The 12,232-nt window shown below is 36.6% G+C and overlaps 1 protein-coding gene across 2 annotated transcripts in view; it reads left to right on the forward strand.

Moving 5' to 3' along the window:
- Nucleotides 1-12,232, forward strand: part of plch2a (phospholipase C, eta 2a) — a 140,627-nt gene that overhangs the window by 75,232 nt on the left and 53,163 nt on the right. The window contains exon 1 of one of the 2 annotated variants that reach the window (XM_016489537.1): nucleotides 4,356-4,543. The exons of the other annotated variant lie outside the window; for it this stretch is intronic. Within the exon in view, the coding sequence (XP_016345023.1) occupies nucleotides 4,501-4,543 (43 nt within the window). The 5' untranslated portion in view covers nucleotides 4,356-4,500. Of the gene's footprint in view, nucleotides 1-4,355; nucleotides 4,544-12,232 lie in introns of those variants that run through there. 2 annotated transcript variants of the gene reach the window in all.

Genomic DNA, 12,232 nt, shown 5'->3' on the forward strand with positions numbered 1-12,232 from the left:
GGCACAAACACCAATAAATTGTCTACAGCAAATCTTGGTAAATCACATTGCATGATTTATTTAAATAGTTCTGCCATTAAACTCTAGATAGCGCAGGCCGATAGGTTCTAACTAAATCTGACATAATCAGAACATAATTCACATGGTGCAGCTGATTGGTTTCTTTTCACATGAGCAGCCATGGAGCTTATACTCAACATTCAAATACTTGGCTAGTGCTTGCTGTAGCAGTTGCAGCGCACTTCGGAAACCCTCCACCTTCCCCAGCTCCACCTGTATAGATCTGCTACGGAATTATTTCATATATGTTATATGTGCAGCAGCAGTATTTCTTACATGCTCACAGTAGCAGGTCTGTGGATGTATTGGCAGTAGCAAGTCTCGGTACTTGCTCCACCTCAGCAGCAGCAATGTAGCAGATCTATTCCGCCAAGACCAAACACATTAACATTGTCATGTACATTACCATGCTAAACTCTCCAAGAGTTGTCATGATAGAAATACTCGCCTCCTGTAAATGGAAACTCATCCAAATGCATATGCAATAAGGTCAGTCGCAAAAATAACAGTGTCCATATCTTTTCAGCGCTAATTTTTCACTGTGTGCCTTTAGTAAATCCTAACAGTAGTTTTTTAATACCAAAAAAGGGTTTACGCTGATTGTTAGTAAATCTTGCCGTAAGTCTATGGGATATTTTTTTATTCCAATCACTTGGAAAAGTAATATTACACCTCTTCTCACCACACAACTTCAGGTATCATTCGCGTATTCAATACATGACCATGCCCACAGTTTTATTATGTTGGTACAGGCATGCATTGCTGCGTTTTTATTGCTTTGCTTCAGGTACGCTTCAGGTAGGTGGTCAAATGTCCGGCAGGTTTCGCTAAAAGCTAAATGCTCTATCGTGTTGGAAAATAACATACCGCCTACACCAAACTCAACCCTAAACCTGCTTGATAGTGTTAACGAATGCAAAAATGATATAAAAACACGTTCGCTGATGCAACCGTGCTTACGCGGGTTTGAGCTGTTTTGTCAAACTGGCATCAGAGCCACTGAGGACGCAGTGGATTAGTTTTGTTTTTGATGGTAACGCGCCACCGAATACACAAAAAATGGAAGAGAGGGGTGGGGTGAGCAGCAGCTCGTTATCATTTAAAGAAACATGCACCGAAACAGGTCGCTATGAACAGAGCTGTTTTTTACAAGGTAAAATATGTTGTTTTACATGACCATTGAGGAATTTTAACCAAAGTATGTTGAAGACATTTCATGCAGACCCTAAAGAATCATTCCAACTTGTGAAAAATGGGCATCCGATGTCCCCTTTAATCATACTTTGTGTGAAAAGGAATGAAAGTTGTCATTTTACTGCCTCTAGTGTTAATTTCAACTGTAAACTGCAGCGATTCATACGTATAGGTTTGTTTTTTGTTTTGCAGAAATGTGGGTAGAGGCACATATTTCCAATGAGCCTGGGTAGTTCAGGTGCCTTTTCAGATTTTGTGTAATTAAAAATGAAACGTAATACATTAATTTTATCTGGTGCATTTAGTCGAAACTGTTTGTCATCAGTTGAGTTAACTAAGAGCAATGCAAAGAGGTGTTTTTCAAAGCAGAGATGGTCCAGTTCAGTACAGCATGCCTGTTTCCTTCTGTTGGTCTCTTCTGACCTACTTTCTTTGAGCTAAGGGTGATTCCCATAGGCAGACTGCTGGAGCTGTCAGAACCACGGACAGCTCCTGAACACCGCCGCACGCTCTTACTGCACTTCTCCTGGGCTTTGCTTTCCATCTTTAGCATAAACACATCCAAGCATTCCAGGTGCATTTAAAAGTAGCAGCAGTCAAAAGTAAATTCGTTCTGTTCTTGTGCTTAATAGTAACTTGGGGATTTCTAAGTCAATGTCTTTTTCCTGACACCATCCAGTGCCATGCTTTGAGTCCTTTTTGTTTCCTGCCCTGTTCTAGTTAACCAGCCAAACATGTAGCATATGGGATCAGTCTTCGGTTCATGGTGATAACATCTCCGATGGAGGCAAAATGATTGCCTTTGACACGATCTAAGTACTGTTCGTTAGGATGTCTTTTTCACTATACGGTTGTCATGACAGGACAAAAGGTGTCAGTGCTATTTCTTTGCTGTCATGCCAGATTTCTATGGCATGTAGATAATTACATGTTTTATAAAAACACAACTGTGTTCAACATTTGGAAAGAACAAAAGCTATGTCTGTCAACACTGTAATTAAAGTCAGTATATATAGTGCATTCTAGAGCTATGTGCCTTAAACTGCACTTTGTAATGCATTAAATATGTAATATACTAAAATATATTATTCATATATTCAATGTATATGTAATGCATTAAAAAGAAATAATTCTATTAATAATTATAGTGCTTTATACTGCTTACCTAATCATGGTTACACCTTTAAATTCATCCAATGCATGACATATCCCATAACCAATTTATATTTATTTCAATTTTTAATTTGGTGTTGATTATATTTTTTATAATTATGAATAGGTAATTGTTATCATATGAATTGTAATAAATTACCATTTTTACTAGGACTCACAGCTTAATAATGTGTATTATAAAGACTTATGAATGCATTATAATGCATACAGTGTATTATTCTGTAATACATTAAATATACATGCTTTACGTGTTAAAAAAGTGTTAATTTAATCTTAAAGTCGCCAGGAAATCAAAATGTACAATTCTTAGTGTTTATTATAAATGATTTATCTGTACACTTCATTATTATTTTTTTTAATTCATGTGCCCTCATAATCTTTAATCAAATAGGTTAACCTTCCCTCCCTCCTCGAAACGACTTCTCTTCCTGTCATGTGCTATGGAGTGAGGGTGGGGCTATTGGGGTCTGTCTCGTTTCTGCCTGCATTTTGTTAGCAACGCCCAACTTCCAACGATCCAATCAACTCCCGAAGGACAAAATCAAGCCCCGCCCTGCATTTTTTCTCATTTCAGAAGCCATTTCACTCGGATGTACGTCACAATGGGAAAAAAAGGACAATCAAAATACAGATCTAATTTTCGATCTACTTTTGTTTCTGACATTTAAAAAAAATGCTTATGACATCCAATGCAATAAAAAAAGATTCATGTTCTAAACCACTTTAATAATGACATACAATTGCATTGAAAATCAGTTTGGCTCCATCTTCTGTAAGGGAGAGACAAACAACTGGCAGCTTTTATTGTGTTGTTCAATCAAATATGATGGATTATGCAAAACTGTACAAATGATTTGTTCCTTGGTGCCTTCTGTATCACACATCATTGCATCATAAGTGCACTGATGTTTCAAATTCTGAAAGTGAGTTTTTTCTCCATTGTCTGAAAAGCTTTTATATGATGCTTCCAGCCCATGTTTAGCAGACAAAAAGCATTATCAACTCCTAAAGTACTTAAGTGACAAAGGGTCTCATTGTCATGACATTCAGGGAAAACTTCTTTGACATGCTTTAAGGAACTCATTCTTTACACACTTTCATGTAGTTTTACCAAGATTTTATGCAGTTTCATTTACTTTAAGCAAAAATTATAATTCTGTCATGAGCTACTTGTCATTTCAAACCTGTATAACTTTTTGCTTCCATGAACACAACAGAAGATTTTTTTTAAGTTATTTTTTCCTGTTTGATGACAGTTCACCATGTCTGTCAGGTTCCAAAAATGACAGTAAAAGTATCAAAATAGCACTAAATTCCAAGCCTTTTGAATCGATATGAAATTTAAATTGTTATTCACTGATAATCTTTCCCTGTCTTCATAATCTTCTAACTGATGGTTATAAAACACATGCTCAGTGTTATTTTAGTATCACCGATATACAATTAATTAAATATTTTGAATTATTTTTTTTATTTTTTTATATATTTTCACTTTCGTTACTTTCATTTTAAATTTTAATTTGTGTGTTTTTGTCATTTTTTTAAAATATATGTCTATATAGCTTTTTATAATTATTTATTTCAGGTTTAGTTTTAGTTGTTTTAGTACAAGTTGAACTAAATTAACAAGAGAAATGTTGCCTTGGCAGCTAGCTGAATTTATTTAATTTTTTTCATATTTAATTTGATTTTATTTCAGTTAATGATTATTTTATTTCAAGTATGAATAATGTTTTTAATGGTTTTCATTTTTGTTTCAGTTTTAGTTAAAATAATAACCCTGTTTTGAAGAAAAAACAGAAAAAAATAACAGTATACACTCTTAAAAATAAAGGTGCTTCACGATGCCATAGAAGAACCTTTTTGTCTAGGAAGGGAGGGAGAAGCAAAGAAAAGAATCAAAGCAGAGAGACAGGAGCAGGTGCTTTGGTTCCCCATCTTTAGGGTGAGACACAAGAATCTGAGTATGCAGCCGTTCTCGTCTGGAAGAGCAGCTCATGGGATTGTTCTCCTGTAGAGCGGCACACATCTCACCACCTATTGATAGCACATGGAGGCTTCTCAGTTTGAAGTATGGAGGATTCTAGCAATATTAGGAGTCTTAGTCCAGAGAAAGGTAAGCTTTCACACTCTGTTATTTCTTCTGAGAACAAAAAGAGTGATTTCAATTAAATAAGGCAAATGAGAAATAAAATAAAAAAAACATGGTGGATGTTTTTAAGTAGGAGTTCTTGTGTACACCTCTCTCTTTCTCAAGGGAGGATTTTTGTCTTCAGTGTAATTTCTCTTTTTATCTCATGATGTCCCTGTGGTTCACCCCATAAAGCCTCTGTAAATATGCTCTAACGTTTTGTGTATGATTTCATTTGTACTATTTAATTGCCAAAAAAAAAAAAGTTATCTGGGTGCACTGTAAAAAAGTAAACGTGCAGCCTTAAAGAGCTATTTATTCCTGATGTGACCCTTTAAATGCTTTTATTATTGAAATTTGATTCAGGCATATTAAATACTTCTGACTTTAAATAAAGCAATTAGATTTTACCATATAAAGCACATTTCTAGGTTAACTGATGAAACATTATTTACAGCACCAGTGTTTGAGATTATGTAATTTTCTCCCAACTCCCAAAGTTACTTACTGAATGAAAGTGGTTTTATGTTGGGTAGAGATCTGAAGACTGTACTGATTAAAGCATGAGATGAGGTATGAGATGTGTTGCTTTTGTGCAAAAAAATGCTGCAATATCAGTTTAATTACATCACCATAGGAATATGAAAAACAAAAGCATCCGCAAAGCAAGCGAAAATCAGTTTGGGAGAAATAACAGAACTGATTTATTCAGGGCTTTTTTTTAGAGATAAGTTTAACAAAGCATGCAGTTTCCTGGATTAGCTGAATTTGCAGTAACTGTATGTCACAGACATCTGTGTGCAACAATGGTCATCTAATAACATCTCAGAAGGCACTGCGAGGTCTTGATTGATTGGACACATAATTAGAGTATAACTTAATAGCAGTTGCAAGTGTTGTCATAAACAATAGCAATTATAAGCATAAGCATCATTATTAACAGTACTAATCAAAAGCAATTACAAATTTAATCATAAGAATAATAAAAATGTAAATGATAAACATATTTATAACCATAAATGTAACTGGAATTGTTACTGTAATAGTATTAGAAATCATAACTGTAATCGTTAACATCAAAGTAAAATCATAACCTCAAAAATAATTGTAATCAGAATTAAAAACATAATCATACACATTAAAGTAATCATAAGCATAATTGTAATTGGGATTGTTAACATAATAGCAATTACAATCAAAATTGTAAAAATAAAAATAATCTGAGTGTAGTGCAACCATAATTTTAATTCTAATTGTAATAATGAGGCCTCTTTTGTTTGAAATTACCTTAAGAACAAAGTAGTTCAAGACCAATGTGAGAAACCCTCAGAAAGATATCGACAAACTGAATCAAATCACTCTGGTTTGCATAGTTGAGTGGTGATACTGTTTTCTCATTCTTACTACACTGTTGCAACTGCAGTGTTTCACTGTTGCCTACCTCTGATGCTCTTATGGTGCACACTATGAACACTAGCTTAAAGAATACAGCAAGCATCATCACCTTTCACAAACCCTCTCCAAAATAGAAGTGCTCTGACATCCTGAAGTTCTGAGCACCCTTCATCTTGTCAACGCATACCCACTGCTTCACATCCTACAGTCACGCTTTCTCAAGATTCCTTAGCGTGTACCTGCGGCCCTTGCCAGCTTCCTGTCAGCTGCATCTGCACACTGTGTTCATGGCGTGACTCCAGTCTGAAAAACAGAAGCTGATTATGGACTCTGGGTTTCTCCGATTATGCTTCCATCACTGACAGCTTTTCAAACACTGTTGTGTTTCCCTTTTGAGGGTTTAAAAACATAAAACTTTAACACATAAAACTTGTTATTTTGCAGTAGAGAGCGTTTATAGTACATCTGGCTGTGGCAGCACATGCAATATTCTGTTTCTTGCATTTATGTTTTCATTTGAAATCTGTAGACATCTTTTTTTTTTTTTTTTTAATAATTGATCACATGGGATTATTGGACTGTCCACACTAGAGCTTTTGTTGTGCACCCGAGTCGGTTTTATGTCAGAGCTTGGTTTGTTTGGTTGGTGTGAAAGCTGCTTTTGTAACTTGAGAGGGAACCATCTGAGTCTGCTTGAAAAGATGATCTGGAGTGCATTCACAGGGACACCTTTTTACAGTTTGCTATTGGTGAAAAAGTAATGTAGCCTAGCAAGCAGAAGTGAACTTCTACTGATGGCATACAGTTTGCATGTATTAATATAATGCATTTGTCTTTGTTGCTTGTCTAAGCAGAAACTGCCTTTCGAGAGCAGTTTGAGTCCTGAATCTCTTGCAATTCATTCACAGAACACTGAAGCACAAGTTTGAGTGTGTTAAGGTTTGATAGTAATAACAAAGGGACAAAAACGTCACATACACATTGAGTCATGTCTAGAGTGATAAACAGCTGCCTCAAGTATGCACAGTTGTACTCAAATTGGTGACAGAAACTGTGGGGGTTAGAGGATGGAACTGATCTTGAGTTTAAACCAAGCAATTGAACATGTGAAAACATCCACATCTCAATAAAACCTTCACCATTTGTCTATATTGATAGGACATTAATACTAACGATAACCCCTAAAGATACATTTTTAAGATTCCAAAGTCTAAAAACTAAGCTTACCTAATACTAGGCTTATTACTCATTACACATACTGTGAGAGGATACTGATGTGTAATTGTTGCTGGATTGTCCCACTTGTTGAGAGCATCATCACCTTGAGAAAGAGTGAAGAGTAAAGTTACTTGTTATACTATGGAGATAGCTTTGCTCCATAATCTGAGGAGGCAGCACTTGTGTTACTTACAATCATTTGGGCACTGAATTTAATTCTGAGATTCAACAACAAACTGTGATGCTTAACTTTCTTCTCTGAAAATGTCTCAGGGGGACTAGTCTCAGCTTTGGATTCGCCCACAGACCAACTACGGACTGCCTGATACATATTGCACTCAAAAATGGCAAATACTTTCTCTAGGTGGCAAGATTGATTGGGTGGCGTTATGCAATTTTTAGGGTCAAATTGGCATGTTTTTATCAGCTTGCCAGGAAACAAAGTTGTATTTTCAAGTTTTCAGGCTGCTACAGATCGCTTCGGAATAAGAACTTGTCTGTGGATTTGCCAATATTTGCAAGGTCCATGGTGTTGAATCTCTGAAATGTGTCCAATAGTTTTGTTTGCGACATTTACTGTAATAGCAAGTAAACAAGATATCCTTGGACACACTTTTTTGTACCTTCCCCTAAATGTTCCTGTCAAAGTGGAAAGATCTTGGCAAGAATTAGCTGTGTAGACAAGGTTTTTACCCAGAGCCTGCCTAAGCAATTTAATTTGGCAGTTTTTGAAGACAGTCAAATATCAGTTTGGTTCAATTTGGCTATACTGATTGAGCCCACGCCTAATATTAGGGCCTTTCGCACCGCGGGAACCTTTTCATAGTACCAGAACTAATTGTGGAACTACCCACTTTTTGGCGTTTTTGCACCGCCGGAACTGGGTGCGATTTTAGTACCGGACTGCCTTTTTCGAGAACCAAATTAGCTCCTACTCAGGAGCAGTGGAACTAAAGTGGTGCGAAAGGCCCTAATGTGTATTCCTTGGTGAAAATGAAAGTTCTTAGTACAAATGGGATCTGAGCAAATATGTAAAAGGTTAAAGTCAAATCCAAAGTCAAAACCATTGTGACACCAAGGTTTAAATTGGATCCTTAGCAGCTACCACACATGCAGGTTAGACAACATCTCTCACTAGCATGCTGCTTCCATTTGTTTGTTTGCCTATCCTGGGATGTAGCTTTTGAAGACCTCACACAAGTATTTCATTAGAATGTCTCTGAGCGAAATTCCTCAGTGGAGTGGATGTCAGGCACTGGCATCTGAATACCACTTCAGGCATTCTGTCGACTGCAAATACCCAGCTGAATAGATGTTAGAGGTGAGACACATCACTTAACCAAAAGATTGCTCAACTTTTGAGAACTCTGACACTTTCTTTGATGGTTCTTTGAGCCTTTTCCTTCATTACTTCACACTGAAATGCCTCTTCTGTTGTGCTTTGAGGAGATCAAGCTTATTCAGCGTATCCTGCCTAACATGACGTCTCTCTCTGGTAGGGAAGAGGAAGAAAGGGCTGTTTTGTACCTGAGCAATGGTGTCATAAAATGTGACAGTGGAGAACAGGTTTTACCTTTAAATTCTAGTCAATGAAAAAGTTCATTTTCTTCAATTTTGTTTGAAGCTCCTGTGCTGCCATTGTTGTTAATGTTGTTATTATAATCATTACAACGCAGAGTTCCTATTATTTTATTTGAAAGGGTCTGTGATTCCTCTGCTCAAATGTCTATTCATCTTCAAGTGTAGATTTATACTTTTTTTTTTTTTTATATAGGAGTATTGAGGGTACTACTAGATGTCTGTCTTTGAAACTAGGGTACATGAAGTTTTACAGGAGATTTAATGAGAAATTTAGCCCCTTCTTATATGTTGAAAAGACAGTATGACATTTTGGCTCATAATGAATACTAAAAATCTTTTGTGCTTTGCTGATATGGTGAGATTCGATTTGTGCTTTTTTTTCTAAAATATGGCAGAAAAGATTGCTCTCGCAGAGACAAAGCTAGCTGTATGTGGGAGGTGTGCTTTTATGCTGAAGACTGCTGGTGTTTGTTCATGTTTTTTACTGTGTGTTAGTACTGTGAGCTGTAGTCACAGGTAGACAAGTAAAGCGTGACATCTTGGTTTAATGTGACAACCCAAACTCACACTCTCACAACACAAGCCTGCACTCCTTCAATAAGATTTTTTGTCCATGAATTATTGTCCAAACATCTATGTGAAAGTGAGCATTGCGATGAGATGCCTATGCATTCGCTATTGTTCCTTGAGATCTTCATGTTAGCCTGCTTTTGTTCATAGGCCTAACATATAAAATTACCTATAGAGATTATTATTATTTCTTAAATAGCTGAGCCATCGTGTGTGGGTTCTTTGTTTGTTCTCTGAAGTTTAGCATTGTTTTTCTTCCCTGAAGAGACCCCTAAAGAAAGCCAAACATAATTTTGCCAGACAGGACATGAAAGTTATTCTTGGTGAAATCACGGTTAGCCAAAAGGGATTTCTAAGTGCAAGTTATTTAGGAAATAATAACATTTTATATCTAGGATACCATTCATAGATTACAGATAAAATCCCAGCCCAGAGCTGCTTAATGGGTGAGAGTGAGTCATGGCACATGTTGAGTCATGGGACTTAACCTGAATCTATCTGGGAATGTTTGTGCACTTATTTATTTATTTATTTATTTTAGTTTTCCAATGAAAGAGCATATAAACAATTCTATTCCTCCCACATTCATTTCCGTCAAAAATTAAATATGGCACTACTCTGACTAAAGTCTACTTGTATAACATTTTTTCAGTCTAATTTATTTTAAAGCTGGGTTAGTTTTTGGATACAGACACTTGGCAAAATCATGGTCATCCTTCTCTGTGCCAAAGCAGTATATACTTCAGAGGTTGATTCTATGATTTGCTCAAATCTAAATATACAGGTGTTATCTGTAACGACAAACCTGTCTTATGTAAAGAGAGCTGTCTTTCTTCATAAGCAGAATAAATGCAAAAGGGGTTAACAGTAAACACAGAATACATATGACAGAGTTAGTTCTTCATTACAGTATGAGCAGTCAGTGTCGTCCATAGGCACAGGATTAGTTAAGCCAGAACATTTGAGCCCCCTCCCCACCCAAGCCTTCGCCCGGGGAAAGTTTACCAGCAGGGCACCGTATCCTTTCCCCTGTGTCGCCATCTGTTCATTCAGACTCCCTTTCTTTCCACACTGGAGGCTGCCCTCTCTGCGCCGCTTTTGACGCGTGTGATCCAACAGGAGTGTTTCCTGTGAGGGGTGTGTGAGTGTGTGTGTAAGCGGAAGAGCTATGTGATATCACTTTCATCTGAGATACAATTAGTGATAATCAAAACAGGCCTGCTTGCTTTCGAAAAGGACAGAACACAAGCTTAGTATGTGCAAATTAAAGGAGAGTTAATCTTTCAACAAAGCATATTAAGAAGGCCAGGGCTAGTTGTCACACAAGGAAATTGTCATGTATGTGTAAGTACAGTATAAGGTTTTGAGTCAAAACTCCAACTACGCTAGCAGTGGTTTTATATAATGTCTCAACTACCTAGTTGAGTTAAATGTTTTTTTTTACGCATTCTAATAATAAATACAGTATATAGCGAGCAGTAAACTACAGTAAAATAATGCCACTGTGTTACACACATAACAACACAGCTTAGGCTCTATAGATTTTGACCTTTTATGTCATGAAACTGCTCAGGTACACGAAGGTTGAGGATTCAGACGCAGTATTTATTAACCAGGGAAACCAAGGAAACAAGACACGAGAGAACCAGGATAAAAGGCTTAGAAATGCAGTTGTGAACACATACAAGACTTAGCGATGAATGACAGTGAGAACCAGGCTTATATAGGGTGAGCTAACAATACTAATGAGACACAGGTGCAAACAATTAACTTGTGTTCTCGTGGAGACCGGTCTTGCCAGGCTACCTTGAAAGAACAATCTCAGAAGGACGCAAGAACACAGAACGCATCTTTGTGAGAATAGAGATGCGCTGTGATCTTGCGCTCAACTGACATAACGTTATAAGGAGCAAGGCACAATAAATAACACATAACATCACAAAATAATGTCATATTAAAACATTTATTTCAGATTATTAAAAGACAATACTTTCATAGTATTTATATTATTATTTTTAGTTTACCATATGTATTTGTAAAAAAGATTCGGTATGTATATTTAATGTTAGCTATATTTTGTCAATGTTAAAATTACCATTGTTAAAACATATACCAATAAAAAGCATGACAGGCTTTTTTCCAGGTCCTTATCGCTTTATTAAAATTATGCAAACAAAATGACAATGTGTACTTTAGCGAGTCGTTGCGTATTTACAGGCTTGCAGTGAGAAGTTTAAAAGTTTACAGGCTTTTCCGTACGTCATGCGCCCGCAGCATCTCCTGGGATTTCTAACAGTTCGATTTTCTCAAGTCTGCATTCGATGCATCCTCGATATCAAGAACACATTCGGGCACTTTCATGCATCCTCTGTACTTGCGTTCTTAAGTATTGGAATTGAACTTCGCCAGTTAATGATGACATAGAGCGAGAACACAAGGATGCAAGATAGCTTAAGAACGCATATTGAGAAACGGCCAATGAGTGCTGATGAATCCGGGCAAAGGATTATGGGAAATGTCCAAGACTGAGTGACAGAGGTATGGGATGGAATGCCCTCTGGTGGTTATCAAGGGCACTCCAGCTGGTGATCGTGACACTGTATTTCGACCTGCTATAGAAAAATCTGTCTTTCAATATTATGAATATTTAAACTATACTTGAAATGCATTGTGCAAACATACATGGCTGATAATGGGTAATTATGTAATCCATTAGCAAAGGGTTTTCTTTCCAATACACAAGTACTCAAGAAATCCATTTCCTGTGCATCATACACTGTTTCATTAATCTGGAGAGAGTCTATTAAACATAGACTCGCTGGAAAAATATGCCTGAACTACATTTTTGAAAACTCCAAAAACATACCTCTCTCTCTCTCTCTCTCTCTCTCTCTCTCTCTCTCTATATAT

The sequence above is a fragment of the Sinocyclocheilus anshuiensis genome, unplaced genomic scaffold, assembly GCF_001515605.1.
Source record: "Sinocyclocheilus anshuiensis isolate Anshui unplaced genomic scaffold, SAMN03320099.WGS_v1.1 scaffold158, whole genome shotgun sequence".
Classification (NCBI taxonomy): Eukaryota; Metazoa; Chordata; class Actinopteri; order Cypriniformes; family Cyprinidae; genus Sinocyclocheilus; species Sinocyclocheilus anshuiensis.